At 67.5% G+C, this 15,000-nt stretch overlaps 3 protein-coding genes across 4 annotated transcripts; 2 read left to right on the forward strand and 1 right to left on the reverse strand.

The window, feature by feature from the left end:
* Nucleotides 1–106: 106 nt before the first annotated feature.
* Nucleotides 107–1,804, reverse strand: CHTF8 (chromosome transmission fidelity factor 8). Of its 2 annotated transcripts, none has more exons than XM_053953005.1 (4): nt 1,749–1,804; nt 1,158–1,278; nt 966–1,083; nt 107–897 (listed from the first exon to the last, which is right to left on the reverse strand). In XM_053953005.1, exons 2-4 carry the CDS (start codon nt 1,178–1,180, stop codon nt 682–684), a joined length of 357 nt encoding a protein of 118 aa, XP_053808980.1. In that variant the 5' UTR covers nt 1,181–1,278; nt 1,749–1,804; the 3' UTR covers nt 107–681. The 2 variants fall into 2 exon arrangements, with proteins under 2 accessions (XP_053808980.1, XP_053808978.1); XM_053953003.1 differs by having other exon boundaries at nt 1,158–1,188; nt 1,749–1,781.
* A 36-nt stretch (nt 1,805–1,840) lies between these two features.
* Nucleotides 1,841–6,869, forward strand: UTP4 (UTP4 small subunit processome component). Its single transcript, XM_053953002.1, has 16 exons — nt 1,841–2,071; nt 2,380–2,571; nt 2,661–2,745; nt 2,843–2,932; nt 3,030–3,238; nt 3,363–3,534; nt 3,615–3,706; nt 4,067–4,163; nt 4,352–4,416; nt 4,508–4,630; nt 4,745–4,904; nt 5,143–5,249; nt 5,688–5,783; nt 5,923–6,108; nt 6,186–6,296; nt 6,645–6,869. Exons 1-16 carry the CDS (start codon nt 1,913–1,915, stop codon nt 6,759–6,761), a joined length of 2,061 nt encoding a protein of 686 aa, XP_053808977.1. The 5' UTR covers nt 1,841–1,912; the 3' UTR covers nt 6,762–6,869.
* Nucleotides 6,870–7,416: 547 nt separating this feature from the next.
* Nucleotides 7,417–14,459, forward strand: SNTB2 (syntrophin beta 2). Its single transcript, XM_053953226.1, has 7 exons — nt 7,417–7,933; nt 11,235–11,445; nt 11,858–12,068; nt 12,508–12,650; nt 12,766–12,962; nt 13,040–13,221; nt 13,406–14,459. The coding sequence occupies exons 1-7, from the start codon at nt 7,417–7,419 to the stop codon at nt 13,496–13,498; spliced, it is 1,554 nt and encodes a 517-aa protein (XP_053809201.1). The 3' UTR covers nt 13,499–14,459.
* Nucleotides 14,460–15,000: the final 541 nt, after the last annotated feature.

Genomic DNA, 15,000 nt, shown 5'->3' on the forward strand with positions numbered 1-15,000 from the left:
ACTTGGATAAAAATCCCTTTCTATGACGGAGCTTTTAGCTGGTTTTTGTTTAATTTAATACAAGGTTTTTTAGAAGACTTTTGTAGCTCTTTGGTATTACCGCAGATGGTTTGTAAATCTATTTATTTTTGAACCTGCCAGGGGAATTTTTTTCCATATTTCGGGTGGAAAAGGCTGGTTTTTATATCCTGACGGAGTTGTGGAAATAAAGACTTGAAGTGAGGACACACGGTGTGTTTTGGGGAGGGTCCCTGAACCCCCTGCCCGACTTGAGGGAGGTTGGGGCCGAGTCCCCGCGGGGCACTGGTGTCCCTGCAGCTGGAGGGACGGGGTAGAAGGAGACATCTCCACACTGGCACCTCCATGGATCCCTGGGACCTGCTGGACACGGTGGGCAGCCCCTGGGTGGGACACCCCTGCCCAGGCTCACAGGAAATCCCTACCTGCCAGGAGCCACAGCTCCTGGAGTGATCCACAGGGTCTGTGGCCAAGAGCTCGGCTGCTCTCTGAAAAGAGTCATTTTGGGGGGGACAAGTGACCCAGGAAGGGCTCTGGGTGCCCAGACAGCACCCAGCAGTGCCAGAGTCCCCTGTGCAGGACAGGGACGAGGTCCTGGATCTCCCCAAGTCCCCGCTGCTTTCTCCAGCAGCAGATCACAGTTCATAGCCCACATCCCTGCCCTCAGACCTTCTTGGGCACGTGGGTGATGATGGGCTTGGGGCGGGTTTTGAAGAGCAGCTTGGTTTTGATGAGGGCAGTAACGGTGTAGTGGCCGTGGGGCCCCGCGGGGCTGGGCTGGGAGGCTCCTGCCTGCTTCACCAGCACAGCGAACGGCTTCTCCAGCTGCACCACCTTCCCGTAGAGGATGTGGTGACCCACGATGAGCACGGGCACGCCCTGGGGAGAGCGGAGGGTGAGGCTGGGCTGGGCTGTCCCCGGCAGCTCCCGGCGGGGTCCGGCCTCACCTCGCAGGTGTAGTGCAGGTCTCCCAGCAGGCTCCCAGCCAGGTCCCCGCTCTGCCGGGGCTCCACCTGGCCCTGCAGCTCCAGCAGCACCCACTGTGCCAGGGCCCCCGCGCCACCGCTGGGGAGAGATGGGGAGGGTCACCCGGGCCCCAGCCGGCACAGGGGCCACGGGGACCGCACCACGGGGCTCACCTGGAGATGACGATCTGCACCATGCCAGGGACTGCAGACACACGGTCAGGGCAGGGGGAGCAGGTAGGGGAGCGGGACCCCCTGTCCCTTCCCCTCTGGGGACGCCAGGATGAACTTCTGCCTGTGCCCCACAGACCCCCCCATGCACAGACCCTGTTCTGGGCCCACACATCCTGAGATCCATCCCCCCAGGCCCTATAGAATGTCCCCAGACCCTGCAGCCCCCCTCCCTCCCAGGATCTCCAAGGATCCCCAAGCCTAGATCCTTGCCCCCCCAGATCCAGCCCCCAGCCCCCCCACCCAGAGCCCAGACCCGCCCCAGGCCCCAGAGCCCCCCGTGCCCAGAAACCGCCCGCCAGGCCCGCACCCCGCTACGGGCCCTGCAGCCTCCCCCGGGCACCCCAGACCCGCCCCGGGCCCTGCGCCCCCCGTGCCGCCGCCCGGTGCCGCGGGGCGCTGGTGCCCTCCAGCGGCGCCGGTGCCGCGGGGACGGCCCGGCCGGGTCTCTCGGGGCCGGATCCCTCCCGCCTGCACCGCGCGCCCGGCCCCGCGCCGCGCCCCGGCCCCGCCGGCCCGGCCCCGCTCCCGCACCCGCCGCCGGCACCGCACGAATCTCCCGCCGCGCCGCCGCTTCCGCTTCCGGTTCCGCGCGGCCCCCGGGGCGGCTCCGGTTCCGGCGCGCCGCGCGCACGTGGGGCGGAGCGGCAGCGGCAGCGGCAGCGGGAGCGGAGCGGCGCCGGGGCCGGCGGAGCGCGATGGGCGAGTTCGAGGTGCACCGGGTGCGGTTCTTCGGGCTGGTGCCGGCGGGCGTGCGCTGCCTCGCCTGCCACCCCCGCGGCAGCCGCCTGGCCCTGGCCCGCACCGACGGCACCGTCGAGGTGTACAACTTCGCCGCCAACTACTTCCAGGAGAAGGTGAGGCCGCCGGCACGGGCCGTACCGGGATGTAGCGGGCCTGTACTGAGCCGTACCGCGCTTTATCGAGCTTGTACCGGGCTCGTACCGAGCCCGTACCGTGCTTGCTTGGTCCTTCCGATCGGCACCGAGCCTGTACTGGGCCTGTACCGAGCGTGGCCGGGCCGTATCGAGCCGGGACCAGGCTTTACTTGGCCCTACGGATCCGTACCGAGCCTCACCGAGGCTGTGCCGGGCGTTGTCTGGCCCTGCCGATCCGTACCGGGCCGTACCGGTCCGTGCCGCGGTGTGACCCCGGCCCTGCGCAGGTGATCCCCGGGCACGAGGCGCGGTCGGTGGAGTCGCTGTGCTGGGCGGCCGGGGACCGGCTGTTCGGGGCCGGGCTCGGCGGGGACATCACCGAGTACGACCTGTCCGCGCTGAGCGCGGCCCGCGGCGTCGATGGCGGCGGGGGACCCATCTGGAGCATGGTGGCCAGCGGCACCGGCACGCAGCTGGCGGTGAGTCCCGCCGGGAGCGGCCCCGGGGCCGGCGGCGGGGGGAGAGGGTCCCGCCGTGCGCCCCCCCCCGCTGATCCCGGCCCCCGCAGATCGGCTGCGAGGACGGCTCTGTTAAGATCTTCCAAGTCGTTCCTGAGGGCATCCAGTTTGAGCGGAACCTGGACAGGCGGAAAGGTGAGTCCTGGCTGCAGCACCGTCCCTTCCGGGCATCCCGGTGACCGTGGGGCTGCGAGCCCAAGGGCTCTCACACGGAGCTCCTCTCCCTCCCCAGGCCGTGTCCTGTGCCTGTCCTGGCACCCCTCGGACACTCACATCGTGGCTGGCTCCATCGACTTCTTCCGTGTGATCGACCTCACTTCAGGTACCTCCTGTCCCGCGAGCAGCCCCATCCCATCCCCCGGGACCGCCGGCACCCACCGGGGGATCCCCTGGGCGCCTCCAACCTTGTCCCACTCCAGGCCAGACGGTGCAGAGGATCATGGTGAACCACCACGTGGAGAAGGCCAAGCGCGAGTGCGTGGTGTGGGCCATCGCCCTCCTCTCCAGCGGCACCGTGGTCAGCGCCGACTCCTTTGGGAGGGTGCAGTTCTGGGACTGGCAGCAGGGCACGCTGGCAGAGTCCTACGCTGTCAGCACCTCGGCCGTGCTCTCGCTGGCCGTGTCAGAGGTGGGTGACACTCCCCAGGTGCCCCCCTGGCTGACGGGGAGCGGGAGGTGCTGCACTCGATGCCTCCTGGCAGTGCCCTCCTGTTGCTCCCAGGCTGCTCCCACAGCCCCGTTTCCCTCCGCAGAAGGAGGACAGCATCATCGTGGGCACCTCCACCGGGGCCACCTACCAGCTGCAGCTGCTGCCAGTGAGGCTGGGCGGGCTGGAGAAACAGTGGGTGCGGACAAAGGTCTTCCAGTTCCACAGCCACGACGTGCGGGCCGTGGCGCACAGCCCCACCGCCCTCATCTCCGGGGGTAGGACTGCCGGTGGCGCCGGGGCTGGGCAGGATCTCCCCTCCCAGTACCGGCCGGGCTGATCTGTGCTTGGCTTCCAGGCCTGGATGCCCAGCTGGTGATCCGCCCGCTGATGGAGAAGGTGCAGAAGAAGAGCTACGACGCAGCGCTCCGAAAATTCACCTTCCCCCACGTGAGTGATGCATGGACTGGGGTCGTGGGGCTGGAAGGGCTGGAAGGGCTGGATCTCCCTGCCCCTCCAGGTGCCTTCATTGCCCTGCCAGGGTTCCTTCCCTGTCCCTGGCTCCCTCCTCTGCCCTGTTGTGTCTCCTTTCCTGGTACATCTGGAGGCTCTGCCAAGGAGCAGTGGAAGTTGTCAAGCTGGTCCTGCTGGTCCTGCTGGGTCTCCATCTCCAGGCTCCCATCCCATGGGACCTGATTTCCCTGCTCTCCCCCGCTGCGGAGTCGCCAGCACTACGGGGCATTCCGGCTGTGCCCCAGCCCGTTGTGCCAGGCTGTGGGTCCATGACATCCTGCCCATTTTTCCACGCAGCGACGCCTCGTCTCCTGCGCCAGGAAAGCCCGGCTGCTCCTCTTCCAGTTCTCCCAGTACCTGGAGCTCTGGAGACTTGGCTCCACCGAGGAGACTGGTGAGTCACGGGTGCAGCTCTCCGGTGTCGGCTCCCTGGCACAGCCCAGCATGCCAGCGAGATTTTGGGATTGAGTTGTCCTGGGCCTCAGGGAAGGGTCTGGGCACTCCCCCAGGATCCCCAGCTGCTCAAAGAGCCCCGTGTGGTTTTCCCACTCTCACTGGTGTTCCGTGTGGCTGCTTTCCCAGGAAAGGACGGCGAGGTCCTTCCCTTGTGCCGGATGCCCGAGCACCTCGTGCAGCTCAAGAGCAAGGTAGGGCTGAGGGGGGGGCTGGGGTGCCCGAGGGGTGTGTGCTGGGCTCTGGGGGTTCCTCGGGCCCCGCTCAGTCCCGTGGCTTTCCCAGGGCCCGGAGCACATCTACTGCAGCTGCGTCTCACCCTGCGGCACCTGGCTCGGCTACTCCACGGCCTCCCGCTTCCAGCTGTACCGCGTGCACTGCGACGGCGACGGCGTCAGCCTCAGGAAGGTCAGAGGGGCGGGGGGGCTGCGGGGTCCTGGGGGCTGGCGTGGCCAGCGTCGCTCGTGGGCACTGTGGGTGACGGTGGGGTGGCTGCCAGGGCTGCGTTCTCCCCGCTCCCAGGTCCCCAAAGCGCCCAAGCTGCTGCCTCCAGCCTACCAGCTCCAGTTCTCCGCCGACTCCGACAGCCTCTTTGTGGCCTCCGCTCGAGGATCTGTCCACGTCTTCCAGCTGCTGGAGCCGGGGGGCTGCAAACACCTGCACACACTGCGGCCGCCCTCAGGTGCGGGCTGGGGGGAGCTGGGCTGGGGCTGGGGGTTCCTGGGCTCCGCATCCCCCCGCCCTGTGGGTGCAGAGCGGGGGTGTCCCCCTTCCTTTCCTGCCCTCAGGGGCGTGTGGGTCTCTCCTGGGGGTGTCTGTGCCCTCGTGGCCTGGCACTGGACAATCAGGGGGGGATGTGGGGCTGGGTGTCTCTGGGTTTGGGGCTCCCAGCGCCCCTCTGAGCCCGAGGCTGTCTGCAGGCTGCTCCGAGGCCGTTTACCTGCTGGCGCCGAGCGCGGACGGGCACTGGCTGGCAGCCGTCAGCGGCGACTGGGCCATCCACATCTACAACCTGAAATGCTTCAAGGTGGGCCTGGGAGTGACCCCCCAGCCTCAGGGGACACGGCATGGGACATGAGCAGGCAGGGCCCCTCTGGGAGGCGTCACTGCATCCCTGGAGCAGGGCTGGGGTGGGTGTGTGGGAAAGGGGGGGGTCAGAGGCAGTCCTGGAGGTTCTGGTCAGGGGTGGGTGTGTGGGAAAGGGCATCAGAGGCAGTCCTGGAGGTTCTGGTCAGGGGTGGGTGTGTGGCAAAGGGGGGTCAGAGGCAGTCCTGGAGGTTCTGGTCAGGGGTGGGTGTGTGGCAAAGGGGGGTCAGAGGCAGTCCTGGAGGTTCTGGTCAGGGGTGGGTGTGTGGCAAAGGGGGGTCAGAGGCAGTCCTGGAGGTTCTGGTCAGGGGTGGGCGTGTGGCAGAGCTGTCAGCAGTGGCCGTGGCGGGTCCCATCAGCGCCCTGTCCCCTCCTGCAGCATCACTGCGTGGTGCCCACCTACGACTGCGCCGTATCGGCCCTCGCCATCCACCCCAGCACCAACAACCTCGTCATCGCCTACTCGGACCAGCAGGTAGGAGCTCTCCTAGTTGAGCCCTCGTGGCCCTGCTCCCTTCCCTGCGCCTGTCTCCCTGCCCCTTTCCAGCTCGGCTCGGGGAGCTGCTGGCAGGAGCAGACGCCGCTGACGGCGTCCCCGCTGTCCCGTCCCGCAGCTGTTTGAGTTCAGCATCCCCGAGAAGCAGTACACGAGCTGGAGCCGCGCCGTGCAGAGCCGGGGGCTGCACCGCGCCTGGCTGGAGCGCGACTCGCCCATCACTCACATCGCCTTCAACCCCACCAACGCCGCGCACATCCTGCTCCACGACACCTTCCTGCTCTGCGTGCTCGACAAGTCCCTGGTGAGCCGGCGGGAGGGCTGGGGGGAGCGCGGGGTGCTCCTGTGCGAGCCTGACCCGCGCTGTGCCCGCTCCCGCAGCCCCTGCCCGACGACAGCGCCCTCCTGATGAACCAGAGCACCCTCAAACAGCTCCCCGAGACGGCCAGGAAGCGGCAGCTCCACGCCTTCAAGATCTGCAAGAAGTTCCAGGTGGGTGATGGTGGTCGGGGAGGTGCTCGGGCTCCGGAGAGGGGCTTTGAACAGGGGTATGGACAGGACAAGGAATGGCTTCCCGCTGCCAGAGGGCAGGGTTAGACGGGATAGCGGGATGGAATTGTTCCCTGAGAGGGTGGGGAGGCACTGGCACAGGGTGCCCAGAGCAGCTGTGGCTGTGCCTGGATCCCTGGAAGTGTCCAAGGCCAGGTTGGACAGGGCTTGGAGCACCCTGGGATAGTGGAAGGTGTCCCTGCCCATGGCAGAGGGTGGAACGAGATCCTTTAAGGCCCTTCCACCCCAAACCATTCCCTGTTTCCATGATTCCCATCTCTGGCCTTGCAGCCACTGCTCTTCATGGATCTGCTGGACAAGAACTGCCTGGTTGTGGTGGAACGACCCATCATGGACTTCAAAACCCAGCTGCCTCAGCCTGTCCAACAGAAGAAATTTGGCACCTGAGAGCAGAAGAAGCCACTCCAACCTTGGGAACTGTCTCTGTGCTGCCTTCCTGGGGCACTGTAAGAATTTTCTTAAGGTGCTGTAGGAATAAAACCTCCCTGTTCTGTACATGCCCAGGCTCAGGGCTCATCCTTGTGTGTGATTCCCCATTGTCACACCACCATCATGTCATCATGATCTTCATATCCTTCCAGTTCTCCTCCCCGGGGCGCGGGGACAAGGTGACACCCCAAATTCCATCCCAAATTCCATCACAGTGTCTAATCCCAGCGTTGGCTTCTCTCTCCCCAGCAGTCCTGTGGGTCCCTGGGTGCTGCCCGGGGCCGGGCAGCCTCGATCACTAAGGACAGGGGTCTGAGCTGCTGCGTGGGGCAGGGAAGCGTCATTCCCCCAGGATGGAGGGAGAGAAATTTGGGAATCCCCGGAGAACCGGGGAGATTTACGGCGCAGCTCGTGAAATAAATCGCAGCGCGCCAAAGAAATCCCAGCGCCAGACATGGCGAGCGGGGGCGTGGCTTCTTAGGCCCCGCCCTTCAGCGCGACCAATCACAGCAGCGGCGGCTTAGCCGCCACCTCTCTGATTGGTGGCGCCGGAGGCGGGGGCGGGGCGGCCCCACCCCGTCCTCCCGCGCCCCCGAGCCTACCGCAGCGCGCCATGCGGGCGGGGGCGTGGCCGCAAACCGCGCCCTCTCCGCCAGGCCACGCCCCTTCCCCGGTGACCGGCGGCGGCGGCGGCGGCGGCATGGCCGTGTGGACCCGGGCTTGTAAAACGGGGCTGCTGGAGCTGCTCCTGCGGGAACGCTGGGTCCGCGTGTCGGCCGAACTGACCGGGGAAACGCTGAGCTTAACGGCGGAACCGGGAACCGGCGATCCGTCGGTGGTGAACGGCGTGGTGAACGGCAACGCGGAGGCGGCGGCACCCGCTGGCGTGAGGAGGGTGCGGGTGGTGAAAGCGGAGGCGGGCGGGCTCGGGATCAGCATTAAGGGAGGTCGGGAGAATCGGATGCCGGTGCTGATCTCACGGATCTTCCCGGGATTGGCGGCGGAAAGGAGCGGAGCGCTCCGGTTAGGCGACGCCATCCTCGCTGTTAACGGCGTCGATCTCCGCGATGCCACCCACGATCAAGCTGTGCAGGCGCTGAAGAGAGCCGGGAGGGAGGTCATCCTTGAAGGTAACGCCTCAACCCCTTCGTCTCCCCCCGAATCCCCGGTACGGGCCCCTGGTGCTCTCCTGTCCCCCGCCCTGGTGCTCCCCCGCCGTTACCGGCTCCCACCACACCTCCCTGCCGCTGTCACCGGACTCCCGGACCCCCTTTGGGTCTCTTTTCCGGGTGTGGGACGCCACTCCCCCCACCCCAGTCCTGGCGTGTTTGTGTGTCCCCCCAAACCCCCAGAGCCAGGGGGACAGGGACTGGGGGGTCCCCCCGGGTCGGGCTGTTCCCTCTGTGGCAGGGTGGGGAGCCCTCGCAGCTGGGGACAGGGACAGGGTATCTCCACTGATTGTGTTCCCCCAGGACGGACTTGGGTCCCTCAGAGACAGATCTGGTAGACTTGGTGTGCCCCTGAACGGGTTGTCCCCCGTCCTTGGTGACAACCCCCAGGCTGGCTGATTGTCCCCAGCGAGGGCTGTGACTCCGGGGGTTGGCCCAGGGTCTGCCCCTGTTCCTGCGGGCTCAGCCTCCCCGCAGGCTCGGTGTCCCCGTGGGCCCTGTGCCCGCGGCACAGCTGGCTCGGGACTGGCCTGACGGAGCCACCGGCTCCTGCCCGACCTGTTCCCGGCAGCCCGACAAGCTCGGGCAGGACCTGCCCAGCCCGGCGACGGGGCACCGCGAGGCCACGGGCGCCGCGGGTCAGGGTGGGCTATCGTACAGTGCTGTGGTGCCACGCACACTGTCCTGGTGTCCTGGCACGTCCGTCTGTCCTCCGCTGCATGAGGCTGCTCCATGGACACGGTGCCCGTCGGGCACAGGGACGGGTGCCGCTGCTTTGCCAGGCGCTCCTGGCACACTGCAGTGGCACGAGGAGACACGGCTGGGCTCAGGTGTGCGGGCACACCTGGCGCCAGGTGCTCGGGCACGGCCGGGGTGCCGCGGGGGCCGAGGTGGAGCAGCGGTGTCGGGCTTGGTGCTGCGTTCGGGGCTGCTCCTGGGCACAGCGAGAGTCCCCACGGGACCCGCGCACGGTTCAGCACCTCCTTCCTCCTGCTGCCCGGCCGTTTGATCCTGTCCCGCAGGAGCTCCAGCCCCGTGCTGTGTTTGTCCCTCACTTCCGCCACGGGCACGGGCGCCACGGCAGACGCCTCTTCCCTTCCTTTCCCTTTCCCTTCCTTTCCCTTCCTTTCCCTTCCTTTCCCTTCCTTTCCCTTCCTTTCCCTTCTCACTGTGCTGGGCACTGCTGGTCCCCTGGCTGCGGTGGGACCATCTGGTGGTCAGCTGCTATCAGCGGGGCCCGGAGAGGAGCTGCTGGGGGACATTGGCCGTGCCATCCAGCCCCATTCCCTCCTCACAGCCCTGGAGCTGAGACCACCCTGGCAGGTGCCAGAGCTTCTCCTGGGCTCTGTGCCAGTGGTGGAGGGGAAGCCATCAGCCCCGCAGCGGCATCTCCGTGGGGCTGGTGTCACCCATGCTGGGGGCCAGGTTTGGCCTCAGGGCCCACGCCAAGCACCTCCCGTGGGTGCCCACAGGCCCGGTCTGCTGCCCTGGGGGAAGGGAGCCCTTCCGGAGCTGTGGGCGCGGTGCGGGCCGTGGGCACTGCCTGGGGCACGGCCGGGCACAAGCCTGGGGAGACCTGGCGGGTGCTCCCTGCCGGGTGCAGGGGGCTCGGCCCCGCTGAGGCCGGTGTGCCGGCGGTGCAGCCGGAGCAGCCGCCTTCCTGCAGCGGGACAGGCGAGGGGCGCAGGCGACAGCTGGGCTTCCTCTGCGGTGAGCGCGTGGGTGGGGCGGCAGTGGCTGTGCCGGGGTGGCGGTGGCTCTGTCAGGGCAGCGGCGGCCGTGCTGGTGCAGCTGCGTGCTGGTCACCGGCTCGCCAGAAGCAGAAGGGGTGGTTGCAGGTGCCCCCACCCCCGTGCCAGCCACGTGCCTGCTGGCACAAGGTGCTCCGTGTCCTGCCTGCACCGTGGATGCTTCCCACTGAAAACTGGGAGCCAGTTCTGCTGCCCCCACCATGGGCAGACACAGCCCCGGGCATCCACCACTCCCGGTCACCACGGGGCACCCACAGTCCCGTGGCAGCGCCCTGGCACAGCGCTCTGGCTCCAGTGCTGCTGGCTGCCCAGCTTGGCCTCTCACCCTCCTGGCTCCATCGGGGTCAGTGCCTGCACTGCAGGGTCGCAGCGCTCTGAGCTGGAGCCCCGTGTGCTGAGCTCCCTCCCAGTGCTGGAGGCAGCTGCCCACATCTGGCAAACATCTGCCGAGCGGCCCCGCAGCGGGAGCTGCCGGCCGTGCCGCTGCCCGCGGCGCTCCCTGCCCTGCCCGGCCCGGCAGCGGGATTAGGGGTGCGGGGACGGCGGTAATCCCGGGATCAGCGCGGCGGCAGCTAATATTAACTCGTGTGCTGCCCACAGCAAGGGCAAGCACCTCGTGGCTCAGCAGAGCCGCTGGGGAGGTGGGGGGCTGGTGTCTCCTGCCCACTCCCCGTCCCTGCCGTCCCATCCTTGCTCCCCCTTCCCGCTCGGCAGCCCCGCGGTGAAGGATTGGCAGCAGCACAGCCTGGGCCCCACCACCAGTGTCGCTCCCCCTCCAGAGGGGCCTGGCTGTGGCGTTGTGCCGGCTCCAGGATCCTTTCACCGCTTGCTTCCCAGCGCAGTACAGCCTATTTGCTGTTTTGGTTTGGTTTTCCCTCTCACTGCCCCATCTCCGTCCCCAGCGCGTCCCTCCCTTGGCCTTGGCTGCCGGGGCTTGGCGTGGGCCGGCCGAGCGCCGTGTCCGGGCGGGGGTCCAGGGCTGCTGTCAGCGAGGCGGTGCTGGGGTGGGACAGTCCGAGGGGAGCAGGAGCTGGAGCTGGTGCCTCCTTCCTTCCTTCCCGGCCTGGAGAGGCGCGTGGAGCCGGGATGTCTTGGCTGCACACCCTCCTCCTCGCCCTGCGGAGCGGAGGCCGGCTGCCGTCGGGGCGTGAGCGGCAGTGCCGGCCCAGCATCACCGGCAGTGCTGGAAACTTGGCGGGCACAGTCCTGGCTGCTCCGGCAGCGGCAGGGCAGGATGGGACCAGGATGGGCTGCAGCCTGACCTCCTGCCCAGCACCATTGTCCTGTGGCGCCTTCCCCTTCCTACGCCCGCGCCGGCAGCGGGATGAGCTGCCAGCACCGTCCTTCACTCGGGACATCCCTGACCCGGACAGGGTGGGACCCCCCAGGACCCTCCAAGCCTTGGCGTGTGAGGGTCACGCTGCCCTATCAGATCAACGCTGGGGCGCAGGGCTGTGGTGTGGGGGTGCAGGACCCTCCCCAGGCCTGACTGTGCCCCCGCTCCCCCCCAGTGAAGTTCATGCGGGAGGTGACCCCCTACATCAAGAAGCCATCGCTGGTGTCAGACCTGCCGTGGGAGGGGGCGGCCCCGCAGTCCCCCAGCCTGAGTGGCAGTGAGGACTCAGGGTCCCCCCAGCACCAGGGCCCCCGTGACCGCAAGGTGATCCCCCTCAAGATGTGCTTCGCTGCCCGGAACCTCAGCATGCCCGACCTGGAGAACAGGTGAGGGCAAGAGCTGCCCGTGGTTCCCGGTGGGGGAGATCCTGGTCCCCAGAGACCCCCAGGACAGGACTAGGTCTGTTCACCAGTGCCAGTGTGAGGGACCCCACACCCCATGGACACCCTGGGCACAGCTGGGGGCTGCCCCTCACTGAGGCCATGACCCCCTGCTTCGCCCACTGAGCTGTGGGAGGACACTCCAGAGGGTTTGGCCAGGACCAGGGCTATGCCGTGTTCCCTCCCAGACCCCTGGCAGCCCCTCTGCCTTAAAATGAGGGCTAAAAGCCCTGGCAGGTGGAAGTGCACAGCGGAAGCCCCAAACCAGTGCAGCCAGTTTGCCGTGCTGGGCCCAGGCAGGGGCTCACTCGGCCGGTGCTGGTGTCCCACCCTGGGCCGTGTCCCCGTCCCCTCGCAGGCTGATCGAGCTGCACTCGCCGGACAGCCGGAACACGCTGGTGCTGCGCTGCCGGGACACGGCCACGGCCCACGCCTGGTTCAGCGCCCTGCACGCCAACATCACCGCGCTGCTGCCCCAGGTCCTGGCCGAGCTCAATGCCACGCTGGGCTCGGGCAGCCCCACGGCTGGTGGCCGGGAGGTGAAGCACATCGCCTGGCTGGCTGAGCAGGTACGCACTGATGGGATGTGCCGGGCTGCTCCCAGGGACAGCAGCGCCAACGGGATGGGCTGAGGATGCCGCTGGGGCTGCGGATGCAGCCAGAGAGCCCAGCCTGGGCTCTGGCTCTGCTGCTCTCCCATCCAGCTGTGCCCCGGTGATGGCAGCATTTCCAGTGCCCTCAGCCCCTGCTCCCACTGGGATTTTCCAGATGGAACCCCTCCTCACACCCTCCCTATTCCATGAATTCGCTGCCTGAGAGCTGCAGCCAGCCTGGCAGCGTGGTGAGCAGGACCCCTGGGGGCTGCTCCCCGCTTGGTTTCCCAGGATGGCAGTGCTGTGGCAATGAGGAACCACTGGGTCGGGGTCCATCTGACCGTGGGCTCAGGGGTTGGGTCCCTGGGCTGTGGGGGGCCCCTGGCACCCCTCATGGTGCCCTGGTGCCCGGCAGGCACGCCTGGACGGCGGGCGGCAGCAGTGGCGGCCGGTGCTCATGGCAGTGACGGAGAAGGACCTGCTGCTCTACGATGGGATGCCCTGGACCAGGGACGCCTGGGCCTCGCCCTGCCACAGCTACCCGCTGGTGGCCACCAGGTGAGCTGGGGCTGGGCCGTGGCTCTGCCTCGGAGCAGGGACGAAACACCAAAACGCCGGCGGGGTGACGCACTGCTGTCGCACCCCTGACCCCGGCCATCCGCTCGCCCTCCAGGCTGGTCCACTCGGGCTCCGGGCGCCGCTCGCCCGCGCTGGGCTCGGAGCTGACGTTCGCCACGCGGACGGGCTCCCGCCAGGGCGTGGAGATGCACGTCTTCCGCGTGGAGACCCACCGGGACCTGTCCGCGTGGACGCGCGTCCTGGTGCAGGGCTGCCACGCCGCCGCCGAGCTGATCAAGGAGGTGACCGTGGGTGAGTGCTGCACCCCCCCGGCTGCCCCCCGTGCCCCCCTCCAGGGCTGCGGGGGCTGACAGCAGCTGTGCCCGCAGGCTGCACGCTGGGCGGGCAGGAGGTCCAGCTCTCCATCCACTACGAGGGCGGGTTCACCATCTCCCGGGACGAGCCAGGCTCCAGCGTGCTCTTCCGCTACCCCTACGAGCGGCTGAAGATGTCTGCGGATGACGGCATCAGGACCCTCTACCTGGATTTCGGGGGCCCTGAGGGGGAGCTGGTGAGGAGGGGGCAGCCAGGCTCACCCCCTGGTTTGGGGGTCTTTCTCCAGGGGACCCCTCCCTGCTTCCTCCTGCTTTCCTCCATCCCTGCAGCATCCCAGCTGCCCAGACTCACTGGGTTTGGCTGATGGGAACCCCAGTGGGATGTGGGGGCGGCTGACACCTCTCTGCATCTCCCCCCAGGCGCTGGACCTGCACTCCTGCCCCAAGCCCATCGTCTTCGTCCTGCACACCTTCCTCTCGGCCAAAGTCACCCGCATGGGGCTGCTGGCATAGGTGCCCCAGCGCCCTCGCCCTGTCACCAACCAGCTGGGGGTCACGGAGGGCCCCCCCCCAACCTCTCCTGCCCTATCGGTGCCTTGCTGGGACTGGGATCCTGCCCTGAAACCCGCCGGGAATGCGGCAGGACGGCTGCGGGGGGCGAGCCCCTCCTGCCCCACACCAGCGCTGCCGGCCCCCCCCAGTGCCCGGGGGGGTCGGGGTACACACACCAGCTTTAATCCCCCCGGGGCCGAAGCCATCGCTGATCTCACCGCCTGTGCCTTGGAGCGGGGCCAGCTCGGGACCCCCTCCCGGGGGACCCCTGGTGCCCCCAACTCACGTCCAGGGGAGCGGGTGTCCCCCTGCCTCGGGGCTCCCCCCAGAGAGGTCACATTGTCCCCGCACGGGGCGGGGCTGGGGCCGTGGGACCCCCCCCCCCATTGCTGCATGACAGGGTCTCCACGCCCTGCTCAGGGTGGGGGGACACATTTGTCTTACAGGGGGCACTCAGGGGTGCAGAGGGGGTGTTCTGGCCCAGGCTCCTGGTCCCTGGGGCTTGGCCTCCCCCCCCCATGCCCCCACCGCCCCCCAGCAGTGCCCCCCAAATCTCCCAAAGGCTGAACAAACGCCGTGTCTGCTCCCGGGGCCGCAGGGACCCTCCCGGGGCTGTCCCTGCCCAGCCGCTGCCGCTCCCCCGGGGCAGGACGTGCAGATCGATTGCACTTTTCGCTTTTTGTACTTTTCCCTCCCCCTGGGGGCAGCTCCCACCCGCTGGGGGCTGGGGGGGCCCTGCAGGGCCACGGACGGACCTCCAGGACCCCCCCCTCCTCCTGCCGGGACCCCCCAGGCAAACTCCTGCACGGTTCTCTGCTGCGGGGGGGCTGTGCTGGCCGGGGGTGCTGGCTCGGCGTGCTGCCCCCCTCCCATTCTATTTTTGTATTCTTTGTAAATCGCTATTTATATCAGATTGCCTTTTCCAGGGGCTCCGGGTCTCATTTTGAGTCTGGTGTGGGGATGGTGGGAGGAGTGAGGGTCTCTGGAAGGGGTGGGGGGATCTCTGGGGAAACTGAGGCACGGTCTCTGTGGGGATTTCTGGGGCTGGGGCAACTTTTACAGCAGGGCCAGTTGGGACAGGTGGGTAGAGCAGAGGGCACAGACCCTGCAGGTGTTTGGGGGGGTGTGTGCACAGGGAAATAGTGCACACGTGTGCACAGCGTGTGTGCAAATACCGTACACACAGGGGTGCGTGTCTGGGCACACGCACACACACATGAATGTGAACGTGTAAACACACACAGACACACGGGAACGTGTAAACACACACACAGGCACACACAGACACACGTGAACATGTAAACACACAGACACACAGACATGTGAACGTGTAAACACACACACACACACGTGAACAGGTAAACACACACAGACACACACGTGAATGTGAACATGTAAACACAGACACACACACACAGGAACAGGTAAACACACACAGACACAAACACACACATGTGAACACG

This window comes from Vidua chalybeata, chromosome 11, assembly GCF_026979565.1.
Source record: "Vidua chalybeata isolate OUT-0048 chromosome 11, bVidCha1 merged haplotype, whole genome shotgun sequence".
NCBI classification, from domain to species: domain Eukaryota; kingdom Metazoa; phylum Chordata; class Aves; order Passeriformes; family Viduidae; genus Vidua; species Vidua chalybeata.

Coding starts and splice junctions, on each gene's coding strand:
- CHTF8 (XM_053953005.1), bottom strand. CDS start 1,180: ATGGTGCAGATCGTCATCTCCAG. Junction 1,084..1,157: donor GTGCAGATCGTCATCTCCAG/GTGAGCCCCGTG, acceptor ATCTCTCCCCAG/CGGTGGCGCGGGGGCCCTGG. Junction 898..965: donor ACCTGCACTACACCTGCGAG/GTGAGGCCGGAC, acceptor CGCTCTCCCCAG/GGCGTGCCCGTGCTCATCGT.
- UTP4 (XM_053953002.1), top strand. CDS start 1,913: ATGGGCGAGTTCGAGGTGCACCGGGTGCGGTTCTTCGGGCTGGTGCCG. Junction 2,933..3,029: donor TGTGATCGACCTCACTTCAG/GTACCTCCTGTC, acceptor GTCCCACTCCAG/GCCAGACGGTGCAGAGGATC. Junction 4,905..5,142: donor CACACTGCGGCCGCCCTCAG/GTGCGGGCTGGG, acceptor GGCTGTCTGCAG/GCTGCTCCGAGGCCGTTTAC.
- SNTB2 (XM_053953226.1), top strand. CDS start 7,417: ATGCGGGCGGGGGCGTGGCCGCAAACCGCGCCCTCTCCGCCAGGCCAC. Junction 7,934..11,234: donor GAGGGAGGTCATCCTTGAAG/GTAACGCCTCAA, acceptor GCTCCCCCCCAG/TGAAGTTCATGCGGGAGGTG. Junction 11,446..11,857: donor ATGCCCGACCTGGAGAACAG/GTGAGGGCAAGA, acceptor GTCCCCTCGCAG/GCTGATCGAGCTGCACTCGC.